Source organism: Lutjanus erythropterus, chromosome 13 (assembly GCF_056507025.1).
Source record: "Lutjanus erythropterus isolate fLutEry1 chromosome 13, fLutEry1.hap2, whole genome shotgun sequence".
Lineage (NCBI taxonomy): Eukaryota > Metazoa > Chordata > Actinopteri > Lutjaniformes > Lutjanidae > Lutjanus > Lutjanus erythropterus.
The window spans coordinates 39,543,072-39,561,415 of NC_139329.1; the positions used below are offsets into that span (position 1 = coordinate 39,543,072).

The following is an 18,344-nucleotide window of genomic DNA, read 5'->3' on the forward strand; positions in this document are numbered from 1 at the left end:
ATTCCATGAATTCGACTTTTTATCAAATAATTTGATTATAATATATAATTTGATAATTTGTTTTTAAATGTGTTCCCTAAAACGATAACCCCAAACCCGCAAAAGATCTCGCGAGAGTGATCATTTCGATTGAAATCATGATTTTTCCTTAATCCTGGATATGTTTTCTTTCTTTCTCTAAACCAGAACAGATGTAAACCTCATTGCTGTCACATTATAAATTATATTTAATTTGTGCAACACAAAAGGGAAGAAACAACGCGCGTGAACCTCGCGAGAGTTTTGCAGCTCAAAGGTTCCCTTCCAGACGAGACTTTTAGAAGCCGCTCCTCGATTTAGTTGTGGCGGGAATCGAACAGAAATTCATCGAGGCTAGCTCAGTTAGCTTTAGCTCGGGTTAGTTTGTGTTGTAACCAGTTTCATTTATAAAATAACCGTAAAGCTAGAAATCACAAGAGAGTTCGTCGGGTTTAGAGAATGAACTAAAATTACGTCGTATCAGTTTGTTAGTGACATTTGTATAAAAGGTAGCTTGCGTCATTAGCAGCAAACATTAAGCTAATATTAGCAGTTAGCACAGCTTGGTAAAATTAGTTCCCATTAGTCCAGTTTTTTTTTGTTTGTTCAGTTTAGAAGTCAAAGACTTGGTTTTAAGAATGGCGACAGGAAGAAAACAGATGAAGAAAAAACACCCAGAGGAAAAAACAGATGAAAAAGTGTTCGATTTTACTGAAGAGGAGGAAAAGAAGGAGCAGAGCGGCTCAGAGGACGATCTGAGAGAAGGTCAGTGAGGCTAACTTTAGCTTTAGCTACTGTGTTAGCTTTGGACAGATAATAAAAAAGACAATAAATTATGAATGTTAATGACTGCTGCTGTTAAAAAATTAAACTGATAGTGGACAAGGTGGGCAAGAAAAGACCTGCAGCTAACTTTGAAGAGGAGGGGGCAACATGTCCTGTGGGGTAATTCATATCAATACTCATTTATTACAACTTCATGAAGTTTTATTGATACTGTTCTGTGGCTTGTGTGTGTGTGTGTGTGTCAGCTGAATCTGTGTTTGAAAGTGAGGTTTCTCTTTCCACACTTTCAGAAATGAGGTCCAGTCTATGTTGGAGAAATTTGGAGGTAAGCAGCTCTGTGCAGGTGTGTGTCTGTTTTTCTCCTTACTACATCATCAGGGCCCGATGCATAATAGGGATCAATTAATTGCAATATTTTTGAAAGTGCAGTATCCAAATCGCAGAACAAGAACCAAATTATAATTGTTTGTCAAAGGTAAAATGGATGAGAAAACAGCATTATAATGAGGTACTGTAGAACTGGCCCAAAAATTTTGTTCTCCAGATGAAAGATACAAACCCCAACAAATAAAACATCATCAATATTTTACAATATTTATTATATATTTATTTATTTAATATCATACAATATTTTTTTCTTTATAATAATAATAATTCTAACTTTATTTACATGGCAACCTCAAAAACAGAGTTTACAAAGTGCTTATAAAGCAAAAGAGCAGAGCAGCACAATGAGGCCAGACTGGGGCAAGAAAAAATTAAGCTAAAATTGTAAAAGTAAAATTAAAACATGAGCAAAAGACATTAAGAATAGTAAAAAAAAAAAAAAAAAAAGACAAAACAGTAAAAGAGAGAAGAACAGAAAAACTTGACAATAAGAATAAATGAAAATATTGGGATGCGAATGACATTACAGAACGACTGTTCAATATAAATCAATTAAAAGAAGTGAAACAGGACAACATCATGTAATGTGTTAATATAAATAAGTACAAATAAAAGGATAAGATTAAAATATATTACAAAGAGACGACCTTACATAAAAGCAAGTCTATAAAAGTGGGTTTTAAGAAGGGATTTAAAAGATGTTACTGATTCTGCAGCCTGATCTCCTCGGTCAGGTCATTCCAAAGTCGAGAGGCCCTGATGGGAAAAGCACAGTCAGTTTTGGCTAAGCCTCGACTTTGGAACAGCCAGGAGAGCCCCGCCCAGGGATCTAAGGCTGTGTAGTGGCTTATAAAGCATCAACTTTTCGACTGTGTAACTTGGGGCCAGACCCAGACGGGCTTTAAAAGTGATCAGTAAAATCTTAAAATCAATTCTAAAGCTCACATGAGCCAATGGAGGGAAGCCAGGACTGGAGTGATGTGATGTCATCTATTAAAACCAGTAAGAAGCCTCGCCTAGCCTTTAAGTAAAACTGAAAATTGTATTGCAAAAATGATCATTTCCAATAATTGTATCACAGTTAATTTAAATATTATCAAAACTGCAGTATTTCCAAGTACAATATCAAAACCGCAGAGCCTACTTTATTAAAGTAATATAATGAAAAATATAATATAGTGAAAATTTACATATTGTTTTGACACCTGCATTAAAAAAGTCTGTGACTGTATATTCAGCTCTGTTCTTTGATGTAATAGAAACACATGCAGTGTCATCTTATTTGTTTCCAGCTGATATCAGCAAGGTGATGCAGGCCAAGAAGAAACGTCTGGAGTGTCTGACAAAGAACTACATGAAGGGAAGTCAACAGAAACTGGAGCAGCTGTGGAACACCTATCACAGCCAGAGGTCTGACTTTATTCTTCAAGAAAACCACAAAACTCTGAGAAAACCTGATGAAAGTCTTGATATCTGCAGGAAATGATGTCACTGCAGCAGCTAAAAAGATAAGACGACAGCGTAATTCATCAGGCAATTAATACACTAGTGTGTATTAAATTAGAAAGTAAGAAATTATAGAAGTTACAGCTTTATAAGCTTAACTGAACATAGGGACAGAATTAATGATGATTTATTATAACTTTCATTATTATTTTGAGATAAAACTCTGACACGATAGCGTGTAAAGTAATTAAAATGAGCCCCATCATCAGCAGCTGCAATGCTGAAATGACAAACCCGTTAATACATCAATAATTAAAATCTTTTTTTTTTTTTTTTTAATAGACCATACTTTTATTTTTGTTACAAGTATATATAGATTGACATACTTTTGTACTTTTACTTAAGGCTACTGCAAAGAGTTGTTAATGTCTCCGTTTAACTCTGATGTCTCTATATGATTTTCATAAGCAGATTGTCTGTTTCTTTAAAGTTATTCTTAACATCTGTCACCAGCTCAGATTCTCATTAAATCACATCAAACTACTGCTTTTGTCCACAGGGCGGCAACAGTTAGCTAGTAGTACAGCTAGTATTAGGTTTAAGTAAGCTTTTGAATGCATGACTTTTACATGTAACAAAGTATTTCTACACTGCAGTATTTGTACTTTTATGGAAGGAAAAGACCTGAGTACTTCCATGAATATTTGAGTGTCTAACTTTGAAGTGTGTGTGTGTGTGTGTGTGTGTGTGTGTGTGTGTGTGTGTGTGTGTGTGTGTGTGTTTGCAGGAAGAAGATGACTCAGCAGTACTCCCTGCAGGTGACGTCTGCGCTGCAGCAGTGGGAGGCTGAAGCCCAGCGAGCTGAGGAGCAGGAGGAGAAACTCAACGTTTGTGCTTTTTCTCGCTCAGTTGATTAAATGGAGCCACAGGTTTGATTTGCTGTGACCTTCAGCTTTTCAGCTGCTTTACAGGAAAAAAATCCCCTCAGATCAAATTTAGGGTTCAATCACGTCTTGTAAAAACTCAACTTAATAAATGAGACACAGTGATGCAGCTGGAGGCCGTTTGTGTTGGAGGGAGGATTTGACCTGTGAGTTTTATACTCCTGTCCATATCAGTCAAAATATTTTTAATTATCTTTATCAGTGTTAAAGACACTGATGTTATCTTTGGTTGTAATACCATTGACTGTAGTGATTGAAATTGGAAAGATTTTATTGATACCAATGTTATCGTTCAGTCTGACTTTTCACCACGATTCCTTCCTGTTGCAGGGATGTAGTCACATGAGTTTCATCTCATTATTTTGCATTGTGCAACTGTCTGAAAAACATGCTGGCGTCATATACGTATATATATAATTTAATATTTTTCTCTCTTGCACCATTTATAAATATTAGTAGTAAACAGAACTCCCTCTGCACAGCCAGTCTCAAGGATCAGGTGCTCATCAACATAAACCACCACACACTGAACTGAGTTACTGTGGTTTTATTAAGGGTGAGTTCAGTTCAGTGTGTGGTGGTTCACGTTGATAAATGTTAGTAACTTCAAATGCTCAGAAACATCCCAAAACCAGTGAAATAGTTTGATTGTAAAAGTTACTTGGAACATCACAAGTGTACTGCAATATAATAATAAATGGAAATAAATAATGATAATAACAATGATGGAAATTATAACAGTAAAAGGTGAGGATTGAGGATTTGATCATATTTGTCATTATTCTGCTCTTTAAAGTTAAAGTGATCACATGCAGTGGAAGTTTCTGCCGTTTGTTTTGGTATGACCCAATATTTTGTGGTTCGCTCCACAAAGGCAGAATACAGCAACTTCCAAATAAAGTCGAAGGTCAGATCAGAGGTCAGATCTGCACTCTGGGAAGTTCCTGCCTGTTTCCTTTGTAGGACAGAATATTTATGATGTTCATAGTAACGAATTATGTTTTAATCAATTAGCACACAGTGAAATCCTGCTTAATCATCATCATCACTCAGTTCAGTTGAACATTGAATTAAAAAATGACATAAAGTTTCTAACTTAAATACAATAAATGCTTCAGAGGTTTCGCTGACAGATTGTATTTATTGATGAATCTGAATGATCGCTCGACACTGAGAGTGGCTCAGCTGTGTTTCTGGTCTCTGTAGAATCTGTTCAGGCAGCAGCAGAAGGTCCTGCAGCAGGCCCGAGTGGTGCAGAACCAGAAGCTGAAGACCGTCAGAGAACTGTACGAGCAGTTTGTCAAGGTGATGATGTGTGAAAGAAATGACTGACGTGTTAACTGGGACTGCGGTGTAATTCATGTCGGGTTTGATGATGTAAAGTTCAACATCAGCAATAAAACAAGTGACTGCTGAAGATGATTAGTCGTTAAATACAGACTGTTTGGCAGAACTTCAGTCAACTTCAACTCACTTCACTGTCTTTCCTCCAGAACATGGAGGACATGGAGAAGACCCATGATGCTTTCCTGCAGGGGGCGCAACAAGAGCTGCGGAAGGAGATGGCCACTCTGCAGAAGAAGATTCTCATGGACACGGTGAGTGCAGAGAGTAGAGTCATGGTTTATTATAAATTATATGGAATAAAATAAGGGTTTATTGTCTAATGTTTCAATTTTCATTTATCATTTGGTGTCGATCGACTGATTCTTGCATTTCCCAGTTGTAAAAATGTGTAAATCAAAAAATGTTTGGGTTGACACGCTTCCTGACGTCACAGTGTGTTTGTTTGAGGTGCTGTTTGGACATGAGGAAACAAAAATCACACACAAAAACGAACAATTTAAAACAGGGAATGTGAGAAAGAAGAAGAAATATAGAACAATATAAACAGTAACAGAGTCAACAGAAGAGTTTTCATCAGTTCATATGAGAATGTTGCTGCTGCACCTGAGCGCTGCTCTGTCTGTGCTCTTCATTCTTTATGAACTTCACTCAGTGTTATTTTGTCAGAAATATGATTTATTTTATTTACATTTCAGATTTGTTTCAAGTGAGATATTATTGAGTTTAGAGACTTTGCTGTTGTAAACATTACTGATACTGGAAACATTTATATTCAAAATGTTCAATTCTAATCCTCTTGTGAGTGTATTCTGTCTGAAAATTCTTTTTGTTTTAAAATTAGTTATTTATCAATGACAACGAACCTAAAAATGCTGTTTTTTAAGGTGGCAACAGAATCCAAAATACAGCTGAGCCTCTTCCACGCAACATGAATTCTACTAAATTTAAGTACTTAGTAAATAATTGTTTCCTAGGACTGATTTTCAGTTATATATTTAATACTTTTGCCAGTATGGTTGTGAAGTTGGCATTAAATTTCATTCTAGGTGGTTTTAAAAAGTCTAACATATAACTTAGAGGTACCCAGAAAATATTGTAATAGAAAAATAAAGAAAAAAAAATACAGAAAAGTGTGTTTATATATCGTGTTGAACAGGATATGATGTCAGCAGAATAGGTTTTGACGTCACATCCTCTTGTGGCCCACATTCACGTTGATATTTGTTTCCACAGCAACAGCAGGAGATGGCGACGGTCCGTAAATCACTGCAGTCCATGCTGTTCTAACCTGCTGTTACCACGGCAACAGGGAGCCAAAGGATGCGTTCTGAAAGTTGGGTTTACCACGTGATTATTCCTGTTGTCACAGTTTCCACGGTGACGATGTTCTCTGTTCTGTTACAGTAACACTTTGTGATTTCAGCCACTTTTTTACTTGTAATAAAAATATGAATTATACTCTTGTTTCATGTTTGTCCACCAGAGAGAAAAGAAAATGACTTTGTGTCATGAAACGATGGAACAAAAAAACTCTCTCAGATTTCAGAGTTACATTACAAACAAACATCTCTGCTATAAATGTTTAGTGTGGATTCATTTGTAGACAAAGAGCTGATTTCAAACTGAAATCATCTCGACCCTCTGTGAGAGTAAAAATACAAAAGTAAATTATTCTTTTTGTACGGAACAGTTTGGTGCACAATCTTTTCATTTTAAAGTCTCCGGTCAAACTGCTAAGAATTCAGTTTAATAGTAAATAAAAAGTGTGTTTTTACACTGTTACAGTTGCTTTTTTAAGGATGTAGATTTTTGTGTCTTTCACTGATTCTGCAAAATGTCTTAAATATGAAATTGAGAGGTTATTAATTGAATAGTTGCAACTTCAGTCTCGCTTTTAAATTGATAATTGTAAATAAATTGTATTGATGCTGTAACAACTACAAAATTAAACTGACATTAAATGAATATCCACTAATGCAAACTGCCTGGACTTATTGTGAGTATTGACATGAAAATAGATGTTAAATTGTGTTCAGTAATGGACTGGTCTTTATAAAGAAGTGATAAAGAATTGAGTTCAGTTCTTATAAAAAAAAAAAAAAGTTTCTTCGAGCTGAAACAGTTTGTAGTTCTTCATTCTTGTACATTTCCACCCCTCAGTGGTCCCACTGTTCATTACCTGAACTGTACTGCATACATTCATGATACATAGAAGAATTAAAGCTCTGATTATTTCTGACATACATTTACTTTTGAATTTGTTCCTTTATCTCTTTGGGTTAATGTAAGTAATGAGACACCCTTTCGTTTTACTGTATTGTATTACTGTACTGTATTATTATTAGTAGTAGCAGTAGTATAAATTTGAAGTTTTCGTATTAAGTGAATTTTCCCATATTAAAAACAAAACTAAAAATGAAACTTAAAAAACGCAAACAGAAATCCCCAGATTTCTGACAGAACTATTAGACAAACGTAAGCAGGAGTTTTCGGTACTTTTTGGTGTGACACCGGAAGTTGTTGCTCTTATTTTGAAGTGCATTTCCTGTTGTGACTCCGGCGGCATCTCGAACAGCCGTTAACAAACCGAAAAAGGACCAAGTTACAACGTTTGAACGGTAAAGTCAACATCTAGTTGTTTGTAAGATTGTTCGTAGCGGAATCAGTAAAGTTTAATAGAATTTTGAATAGATTTAAGTTTCCCTTTCGTCTCTCTGCGGCTACTTTAGCTGTTAGCTCTCCAAGCTAACTGCTAATGTAACTGAGTTTCCTGCCACAGCGTTTGTAACAAAGCTGATTGTGTTTTTCTTGTTTAAATAGTTTTCTTTGTGTTTGTCCTCTTATTAGTTTGATGTGTGTAACGGTCACTTAAATAATCCGAGTTTCGTCCTTCATCAGTCTCCTGAGCTCAGCGACATGATCTCTTATTCATTCTTTCTCAGGCGAATGTTGCGAAAAAATCAGTGTAAAACATTTTCTAGTAGGAATAATAACTTTGGATTCAGAACAGCTAGAGTAAAGTGACAGTAGGTACAAAGTTAATAAATATAAAGAATCTCCGTCGTACAAAATAATTAAATAAATAGAAAATTTATTTCTTTTCACTGCCAGACCTTTTAAAAAACACAAATCATGTAACCTATATTTTGAGACAATCCAAATGGTAGCAGAGCCATTTCTAAAATGTAACTACATGAAACAAAAGTGTTGTGTCTTTATCAAACCACCAGAGAATGTGGCACAATGTGGCCATTTTCTGTGTTCTCTGATGTGTATCACCCTAATAGTAGCAAAGAAGAAGAATAATTCTTAATGTATTTAAGGCCTGACTGATTTAGCTTTTTAGAGCCAATAATGGAAAAAAATCTGAGCAATTTAAGTCATAAATGAAGTGATTCCTCAAACGTGGTTCTCAACAGGGATATGAAACAGATCAGTCAGTCTCAGTAAACAGATACACCGACGCCTCCTCATGTTGTGAAGACAAAACTAAAGACAGAATAGCTTTATTTTTATTTCAGGTAAGTAAAATGTTTTTCATACCTAGTTTTTAGTTTAGTTTGTTAACTATAAAAACTTTGTTTCACTCCTGTATTCCTTCTTCTTAGAACCAGAGCTGCAACTAAAGATTATTTTCATTGTCTATAAATCTGTTGATGATTTTATTGATTAATCAATTAGTTGTTTGGTGACATTAGTAAACTTTCACAGCTATTTTTAGGAATAATAAATAAACATCAATACATTAAAAAACATCAATTGAGAAAGTGATTTGAGAAAGTAAAAGTGAAAGTAATTCCCACTCAGATCAAACATATAAATACTAAAACTAAAAAATAACAATTTTGTGTCAGAACTTTGTGTCTGTCTGGATCTAAATTCATGCTTAAACCAAAGTTAGTGAAGGTTCCTGAGTTCTGTTTACATGAATCAATGTGATATTTGTTAACCCATAAATATGAAACTGATCATGTCACATATGTACAATCCAGCTGTGTAACGTGTCGGGACGTGTATCATGTTCTCAGGTCAAACTGTCCACAGCGTCTGGGTGATATGACTGTGGATCAGAGGTGGTGTCAGACTCGGTGACCAGCTGTGTGATGGAGCTGCAGGAGGCCATGGACGAGCCGTTTGTGGACAGTCCCTGTTCGTCTGAGCCAGAGAGTCCCGGAGGTCTGAACCGAGGCTGCCTCCTCGACCCGGCTGACGTCCTCTACCACGATCTGTCCATCATCGTCCCAGAAACACCCAGGTAACACTGACCCAACTGTACTCAACTACACCTGTTCAGTTATTATTATATGTTTATATAGGGAGCACTGAGGTACATGACAATAATATATATATCTACTGTAATAAAGATGTTGAAATTGTTGCTGCTCTGACAGCAGTACAGCTGCAGTTTCCTCCTTTTGAAACTTCTGTTTCAGTAAATTAATGCTGAATGTTTTCTGAATGACAAAGTGTTTGTTTATGAGTTGTAATAAATCATTAATAATATTTTAGAAGGATTAGATGTTTGTAACAGTTAAATTAATCAAAATCTTAATGGAGTTTGGCAGCAGTGAGACAGTATTTTCAGAGCAGGTGGCTTTTGTTTTGATGATAACAGGCTGTTATAAACAGCTGATCAGCTGACGGTGGAGGACTCGTCCTCACTTGTTGTTGTCAGATTCTAAAGCTGTACTTGTCTTGGACGTCCGTCCGTGTGCTTCACCTGTTCTCACATGTTTGGACCTACTATTTTTTTAACTGACAAGATAGTGACAGGATTAATTCATCGATTAATTGAGAAAATCTTTCAGAAAACATTTACACATCCAGCACTTCTCACTTTTTTTCCTCCAAGCCAAAGGAACTGCTACTAATTGATAATATCTAAATATAGGTGTTGATCAGCGTTTCCCAAAGTCCAGGATGACGTCCTAAAATGTCTTGTTTTGTCCACAAATCAAAAATATTCAGTTTACTGTCAGAGAGGAGGAAAAAACAGAAATATTCACATTTAAGAAGCTGAAATCAGAGTTTTGCAGAGCATGTGTGTAAATCTGAGACAAAACCAGATATTTTTTCTCTGGATGGTCGATCGGTGGATCCTTAAATATTGAGGCTCAGAAATCCTCAGTAAGCTGTTGATGAAAGTCTGGTTCTTTGTTTCAGCCCACAGCTCGGCAAACGCAGGAGACGTGGTCGCATCACAGAGGAACACTTCAGTCCTGTAAGTTCCCACGCTGTCACACACAGTTCTCACCGCCGTCAGCTGCGTGTGTGCGTCGTGATGCTGACCGCCGTGTTTCTTTGCCCTCAGGTGGCTGTCGGCGCGTCTCCAGGACAACCAGAACGTTCCACCAGAAACCAACAAAGTTTTTCACACAAATCCAAACGGCGGCGGCTGGCGGCAGCGATGGGAGAGCAGAATGTTGGCTTTGTTCCAGCTTCATCCTTGACAGCTTTCCCTCTGAGCAGCTGGCTGGATCCATCCTCTTCATCCTCGTCCTCCTCCTCGTCCTCTTCCTCCTCTTCCTCCTCCTCTTCCTCCTCCTCCTCCCTCTCCTCCCTCACACCAGTATCAGAGGAGGAAGTGGAAGCTTCTCCCGAGACGAGCACCGCAGCAGAAGCCAGTCCTGCTTATTTTGAGCGGAGGAGGAGGAGGCAAAGTCCAACGACGTCAGTGACGGTGTCAGCGTCGCCATCGCCGCCACGCACCTCTGACTCTCTGTCCTTCCTGACCGCAGAGGAGAGGAGGTGGCTGAATGAGGAGCAAGGACTCACCTCAAGAGGTGAGGGCATAAAGATTGGTTTTAAAGATAAAATTAATAAATGAAAAACTTATAATACTAACAAAATATAAGAAAATGTTTGAATTGTGGCTGAATGATTTGATTTTGGAAAAGGTGCTTCAGTGCACTGAGTTCCAGTTGTGCGCTCACACCTGGTTAGTTTGACTTCTCTGGTTCTGATGGGTGATTTGTTCCACAGCGGCGCCGGAGCAGATCGTCATCAGTGACGACGAGGAGGCTGTGGTTCGCTCGGCGCAAATGGAGGAAGATGAGGCAATGGCTCGAAGCCTGCAGGTAAGATCCTTCACCTGTGAGACAAACAACTCACCTGTCACTATAATCAATTATCAAAACAGTTGCCAATTACTTCAAAAATCAATTAATGGTCGCAGCTCTACACTGTGAAGATGTTCATGATGCTGTTTGTTCACTCAGGCCCAGTTTGACCAGGAGGAGGCTCACAGCAGACACCATCCTCATCCTCATCCTCATCATCATCATCATCATCATCATCCTCCTCCTCATCAGCAGGACCATCACACGGTGAGACAGACGCTCACTTCCTCCTCACTTTCAAAATAAAACTGTGCTTGTCAACAAATCCCACTTGATGAACCAATATATATATATATATATATATATATATATATATATATATATATATATATATATATATATATATATATATATGTATATATATATATATATATATATATATATATACATATATATTTATTTATTTATTTATTTATTTTTCTATCTTAATTTAAGATTTCAGTGACCAAAAAAAAAAATCACACGTTTTCTTGAAACAGAATGTTTTGGTTTCTTAATTGAGCCGACTTTAAGAATCTAGACCTTAAACTGACATTAATAATTTAAAAAAAAAGAAGCTTATAATAAGAGACAGTTTCTTCAAAAAGCGTGACAAACACAAGTGACTAAGTTTCTTAAATTTGGAAGATGTAGAAATGGTCTTAATCTTAAAATAAGAAAAACAGTCTTGTTCCTCTGCTGGGATGAAAACCATTGTTGTTTGATGTTATTGGTTAAATATAGATCAATATTAGCTGTAATATCTTCTTAAGATAAAGTTAGATGTTTTTTCTTCTCTTACTCTTAAAATAAGAAAATCAAGATTATAATGAACAACTTTAGATGTATTTTCTTTAAAATGAGATGAACTTTTCTGAAGCAAAACTTGCTCAACAACATTATTTTTCTTTTCAGACACAAAAAACTTTCATTTCCGTGAGACGAGGCTTTTTTTCATTTTTCAAATTCCTTTTTCTGCAGTGAACACATTTGTCTAAAACAATAATCTAGAAACATCTGTTCTGATATCAGATTTGATGTGAACAGGTTGTATTTGAAGAAGCGTGTGCAGAGTGTTGACTCCTGTGTGATGTGTTGGTTCTCCGCAGTACTTCTCCTACATGGAACCCAGCTGGATGCCTCAGTGGCTGGCTGCTGTCTCTCCTCTGGTCTCCTTTGAAGACGGTGAGATGATGAACACACAGTATCGCAGCGTTTTATTTTAATCGTATTCATTCTGAGAGACCGTCCGTTTTCAGCTCGGCCAATCAAACGCAGGCTGTTTCTACGTTTCTACGATGATAAAACGTTTCTGTAGATGGAGTCTGGTGTCTTTGAGCCATAAACAAAAAGGATTTTAGTTTAGTTTATTACTGTGATAATCCAGACGATGACGCTCTGGAATATTTGATGAACTTTATTATTCTTTATTATGCAAAAGTTTTTATTTTGAAACAGAAGTTTTGCAGATCACCACCTCAGGTTGCACCTTCTTTTACAGAACTGAACCCTCTGATTAAAATCAATCAAACTAAATGTTTTTATGTATTAATTTTATATTTTTCTTTATTATGTCCATGTTTTATACATATATTCATCCAGAGGTGTGGAGTTTGTCAGAACCTCACCGCCAACAAATCAAGAATTAAATGGCTCTTACTGTTTGCACAGATCTGACTGGTCAACGCAGGAGACGAGGGCGGGGCAGAAGGAGGAACGCCCTGCCCGAGTTTTCAGAAGACCTTCAGGGAAACGACTATGAGGTGAGGAAGAGGAGGAGGCGGTTCTTCATGATCACTAATCTCAGTATGACTTTTTTACCAAATCATGAAGCCCTAAAATTAATCAGCAATGAAAATAATTGTTGGCTGCTGCCGAAACACAGACAGTAAATACCAGACAGCAACATGCTGTGACCTCAGAGCAGGTCGGAACAAACAAACAAACAAACAAACAAACAAACACTGCTGACTAACTGCTGCCTCGTCTTTTCAGGCTCTGCTGGAGTTTGAGGAGCGTCAAGGTGCCGTCATGTCCAAAAAGTTGAGTCGGAGGGAGATCCAGAGGTTTCCCACCAAAACCTTCCAGTCTGCCACCAGCGCTGGAAACACTCAGTGAGTCCAACAGCTGAACCAGAACCAGAACCAGAACCAGGACCTGGACCTCAGTGTTTACTGTCGGTGATGTGAGGTTCTAAAGTGATTTGATGATGATCTGATTTGATTGACAGGTGTCAGATCTGTTTCTGTGACTACACTGATGGAGAGAAGCTGAGGATGCTGCCCTGTTTCCATGACTACCACGTCCAGTGTATCGACAGATGGTTAAAGGTAACACGCGCACGCACACACGCGCGCACACACACACACACACACACACACACACACAGTCGTTCTGGGCTTTAATAAGAAAAACGTGTTTTAGCTGCAGGAGAATAAATTAAAGAGTACTTTTGTTTGTCTGGATTAATAATCTGAAAAAAGATTCATGTTCATAATGCAGGGAAATATGAACAATATGGATATTATATTAGAATTTTGGTTAAATTGTGATGTGGAATAAGTTCTGTCTTAACTGTTATTTGTCTTTATGTCCACATTACTGATGATTATTTATCTATTATTTATTTAAAAATCTCATTGTGTTAATTAGGAATGTTAATGATAAATAGCTGGAAAAAAATGTAAACAGTTTAAATGTATTAATCAATCATTAATCAATAGTCGACAAACAGCAGGAACTACACCTAATTTGACATGATTTGTCTGAGCAGGTCATTTATTTATTAATTAACTTATTAATTATTACTGATTGATTGGTTGTTAGCACTGGTCAAAGACAGTGAACAAAATCAGTGTTAATATTTCATAACAGAACCAACAGTCAAACCTGCAATATTTATATCGAGAGATTTGGTCAAAAGTTTTGCCCAGTGATAATAAAACAAACTTAATTTTAGGGGTGCAACTATCAGTTATTTTTATTATTGATTATTTCCTCAATTAATTGATCTGACTGAGGAAGATGCTGTCCTCAGACATCAGAAAACCCCCCCAGAAAATATTCACTTTGAATCGATTAATTAATTCTGTCACAGTCTTGTTGATTGAAAAATAGTTCCAAACGTGAGAAGAGGTGGAGCTCCGCCTCTTCTCACATGTTTGGAACTATTTTTCAACTACTGATCAATCTGGTAATAATTTTTCCACTAATCCATAAAATGTCAATCAAAATCCACCATTAATTGACCAATCAGAATGGAGTATTTAAGAAAGAACTAATCATTAACCTGATGGCGACTGTGGTTCCACCTGACAGGAGAACACCACCTGTCCGATCTGCAGAGCTAACCTGGCTGACGGAGACTCCCTCGCCCCCCACCACCTCTGACCTCTGACCTCCTCCACAGACGAGCGTGCGACACTGAAGGACGACGCCTCACCTCACAGCTCGTCTTTCTTTTTTTTTATTAAATATTTTTATTTAATTGTTTTGTGAACGGACTCTTCAGGAATTAAACCTTTAAGCTGCTGCAGTTTGTCTTGTTTCGTCTTGAGGACGTCGTTCCAGTCTGATGTTAGCGAGACTTAAATAAAGATGTTTTTTTTTCCCCTCTTTATGTTTGTCTCATGTTGTCAACAGGATGGACGGATCCTCGGTGGACATTAGGGGCGTCACAGTCTCTCTCACTCCTCGTAGTAGCGTTTCTTCATGGCTCTGTACTTCCTCAGGTAGTAAAGCGCCTCCAGCTCTCTGGCCACGTACTCGCCCCGAGCGATCATCTCCTTGATCCGCTCCGGGTCCCGCACGTCTTTGTTTTTAGCAAACGCCGCCCTCAGACGGTCCCTGAAGTAGTCGGAGCCTTTAGGATACTCCCGCCCGAGGTAAAGGAGCTGCGGAGTCACACACAGGGAGGAGAACCGTTAGCTGCTGTTCCACACGTTCTGTTAGGGCTGACAGTCACGCTCACAGAGGTTTAATAACATTAATAATAATCAGTCAATCGATGATCAATTAATCAGTTGCTGTGGTTCTACCCAGAACTATTTGTCCTCTGAAGAACCCTTTTTGGATGAAAGGGCCTGTCAAGTGTTCTTTGTAAGACTAAGGGTTTCATGAAGAACCCTTATCATCCAAAGAACCTTTTTAGAAGAAAAAGTTCTTCAAGGATTGTTGAAATTCTTGAAGAACTCTTTCAACCAACGGTTCTTTGTACCATAATACAAAATGGTTCTCGGTAGAACCCCTTGAATGTCGTCTAGATAGAACCCTTGGAATATAAAAAGGTTCTTGGTAGAACCCCATTGGTGTGTTCAAGATAAAATCCTTGGAATATAAGAATGTTCTCTGTAGAACATCCTAAATGTGTTCCAGATAAAACCCTTGAATTAGGTTCTCAGTAGAACCCCCTGGTTTGATTCTTGTTAGCACCCTTAGAAAGGTAGAGAAGGTTCTGGATAGAACCTCTAGAAAGGGTTCTAGATGGAACCACTGCACTATAAAGGGTTCTCTGTAGAACCTCACACAGGGGGTTCTAGTTGAAACCTTTCAGGTATGGTTCTTGAAATCATGAGATAAAAAGCCTGAATTATGAGGTAACTTTTCATAGAACCATGTTTGAGAACTGGAGTTCTGGACTGTATCATAATGTCTGACTTCAAACAGATGAACTGTCACTGTCTACAAACCAACCAAACTCCACTGACAGAATCGTTCATTTTACGTCACAGAACACAGAGTTGTTGATCTGCTGATGCCTCCAGCTGTTGGTTTGTTTGTGTTGTTGTGTGACTTCAGTGAATCCAAACAACCTTTTTTTAAAACACCGAAGTCACAGAATAACACAAAAACACTAAAAGATGGAGGCAACAGTCGACCAACAACTCTGTGTTCTGTGAGAGAAAATTACTGATTTTATCAATGGAGTTTGGTTGGTTTGCAGAGAATGATATTTGGCTTCTTTAACTGTGGTTTCCTGTCAGAAAAGTCATACAGCCACACTTCAAATAACTGAACTGTCCCTTTAAGATCCCTGAGAAATAAAACTAACAAACCAGGATTAAAGGACGGACTCACATTTTTATAGAGTCGGACGACTTCAGCCCGCAGAGGGTTCGCCATCGTCCCAGAGAGACGCTCAGAGCTGCAGAAAACAAACTGACATCAACACTCAGAGATTTTCTGATCTATTCATCTGAAAACAAGAACTTTCAACAAGACATTTTTCATGAGAAAAAAAAATCAATGAAATAAAAAGTCTTAACTGTTAGATTAAAAAAAGATAAACCTATGCGATAAAAAGTTGCAATTTTGAGAAAAAAGGTGGAATTATGAGATTAAAAGAAAGTTGAGATAAAAGGTCAATGTGAAGATAAAAAACAACTTAAAATATTAGATAAAAGTCATAATTATGAGTTAAAAAGTAGTCATTTTAAGATTAAAAGTCATAATTATAAGCTAAGTCATAATTGTGAGAATATGAAAAAATCAATTATCTGTTGCAAGTGATAAACTCTGAATCCAAGGACAAAACCTACAAAATCATTTTCATCTGGAATAGTAAGAAAAAACAAAGTGATAAAATCTTTGTTCATTTATATAATAATAATAATAATAATAATGATAGGTCATCTGATCAGTATCGGTAATGAGAAGCAGGGATCATTAATTATTGGCACCAGCTGAAAAAAATCCTCCTGAGAAATTTTTCTTCTTCTTCACTGAGATTTACAGACCAGAAGCATTTTAAAGGGACAGTTCACCTCCAAAATCAAACATAAATATATATATTTCTCCTCTGGACCGTTGCGCTATTTATCCATCCACCCATCAGTTTTTTTATCCTTTTATTTTCATTGTATTGAAGAGAAGTCAGACATCTCTACAGCTGATAAACTCTGCATCTCACACCAAAACTATCTAAACAGATAAATAACTGTCCCTTTAAACTGATGCAGTGGAGGCTGAGGTGACAGAGACTATTCACTTTTTAAACTGCACAAAAATAAAATTCCTATAAAAACAAACGTCAGGAACCTCTCTGAGCTTTAGCGATCCTGTGTAAGAAAGGTCGTGTCCGGTGACCACAGAAACTCTCGCGAGATTTGTACGCCTTGTTTCTTCCTTGTGCTGGTTATACAAGCCAATTGTTTTTTTTGTTTTTTTTTTAATTTACATTAATGTTATCGTGGTTGAGATGTGGGAAGGTTCAGGCACAGAAAACAGGTCAGAGAAAGATCAGAGTTTGTTATTAAAATCGTCGCTCTCGCGAGACCTGTCGCAGGTTTGGGGTTACCATGTAACCAGTAACCAGTAACCCTGAGCTTTAAAAAAAAATCTGACAAACGTCGATATGCTAGCAAGACACCAGCTGGTAACGTCTAACTTTGTTAGTCGACGATGAAACAAGAATAAATGACACACCTGAGTTCCAGGTGATAAATATAGTCAGTGTGTATTCTCACCTGTGTGTGTCGTAATGACGTCCAGCTGCTTGAACTTTCTCCGGAGGATCAAAGTTCGCTCGGTTAGCTAACTCCGTCACATTAGCTGAGTTCAAGCTTTCTAAAAACTGATAAACGTCGTTTTCTGTCCGTCACTTGGTACAAAACTCGACACTGGGCTCAGCGGGAGTTTTACAAAGACTTACGTTATTAATGTGCTTTTATATTTAAACTTTTTTAGTGAGAAGCGTCGATGTTAATCAGTACAGAGCAGTAAACAGCCAAAGAGCAGCAACACGCGCAGAGATATTAATCCACCCAGACACAAAACAAACAGGGCCGCGCAAGCGTGAGCGCATGCGCACACCTGCTGTAGGGCGTAAACGCGGAAGTAAACGTTCAGATTGATTCGACAATCTGAACGTTTACTTCCTGTTTGTGTTTTAATCCTCTGTGGTTCGAGATAACTGGAGGCGTATTTCCACCAGTGACAGAAAAACAACATACCCATAGTAAATCATGATTATGAGATTTAAAAAAGAATTGATTATGGGATTAAAAGTCATAATTATGAGATCAAACTCCCATGTGTCATGGTAAATGCAAAGGTTTCCACAGTCGACACACTCTGAACTTTGTGTTTATTTGCTCTCGCTGTGTCATGAACGTTCACATTTGATCAAGTTGTGTTTTGTGAAAACTGGAGCAAAAAGCAGGAACTCAGGCACTTCAGATAGTTTACCTATGAACTATAGAAAAATGGGGGTAGAACCTGACAAACGTTCATGTCTACCTGCTGAATGTTCGCTTTTAAGTTCATTTGTTACTTTTATATTTTCGTTTAGCATGTTTGAAATAAAATCTAAATTCCTGAA

At 37.4% G+C, this 18,344-nt stretch overlaps 3 protein-coding genes across 6 annotated transcripts; 2 read left to right on the top strand and 1 right to left on the bottom strand.

The window, feature by feature from the left end:
- Positions 1–616: 616 nt before the first annotated feature.
- sycp3 (synaptonemal complex protein 3) lies at positions 617–6,386 on the top strand. 2 transcript variants are annotated; one of them, XM_084733700.1, is made up of 8 exons: positions 617–783; positions 897–963; positions 1,095–1,129; positions 2,484–2,601; positions 3,425–3,524; positions 4,788–4,886; positions 5,075–5,179; positions 6,162–6,386. In XM_084733700.1, exons 1-8 carry the CDS (start codon positions 657–659, stop codon positions 6,213–6,215), a joined length of 705 nt encoding a protein of 234 aa, XP_084589826.1. In that variant the 5' UTR covers positions 617–656; the 3' UTR covers positions 6,216–6,386. The 2 variants fall into 2 exon arrangements, with proteins under 2 accessions (XP_084589826.1, XP_084589827.1); XM_084733701.1 differs by having other exon boundaries at positions 617–778; positions 895–963.
- A 1,032-nt stretch (positions 6,387–7,418) lies between these two features.
- LOC146317146 (uncharacterized) lies at positions 7,419–14,558 on the top strand. 2 transcript variants are annotated; one of them, XM_084733665.1, is made up of 11 exons: positions 7,419–7,546; positions 8,957–9,183; positions 10,092–10,149; positions 10,240–10,711; positions 10,911–11,005; positions 11,147–11,254; positions 12,136–12,211; positions 12,698–12,789; positions 13,022–13,140; positions 13,257–13,356; positions 14,345–14,558. In XM_084733665.1, the coding sequence occupies exons 2-11, from the start codon at positions 9,032–9,034 to the stop codon at positions 14,414–14,416; spliced, it is 1,344 nt and encodes a 447-aa protein (XP_084589791.1). In that variant the 5' UTR covers positions 7,419–7,546; positions 8,957–9,031; the 3' UTR covers positions 14,417–14,558. The 2 variants fall into 2 exon arrangements, with proteins under 2 accessions (XP_084589791.1, XP_084589790.1); XM_084733664.1 differs by having other exon boundaries at positions 10,092–10,711.
- On the bottom strand, positions 14,487–17,808 carry lyrm5b (LYR motif containing 5b). Of its 2 annotated transcripts, none has more exons than XM_084733725.1 (3): positions 17,491–17,808; positions 16,103–16,183; positions 14,487–14,919 (listed from the first exon to the last, which is right to left on the bottom strand). In XM_084733725.1, the coding sequence occupies exons 2-3, from the start codon at positions 16,145–16,147 to the stop codon at positions 14,713–14,715; spliced, it is 252 nt and encodes an 83-aa protein (XP_084589851.1). In that variant the 5' UTR covers positions 16,148–16,183; positions 17,491–17,808; the 3' UTR covers positions 14,487–14,712. The 2 variants fall into 2 exon arrangements, with proteins under 2 accessions (XP_084589851.1, XP_084589850.1); XM_084733724.1 differs by having other exon boundaries at positions 16,103–16,169; positions 17,491–17,807.
- Positions 17,809–18,344: the final 536 nt, after the last annotated feature.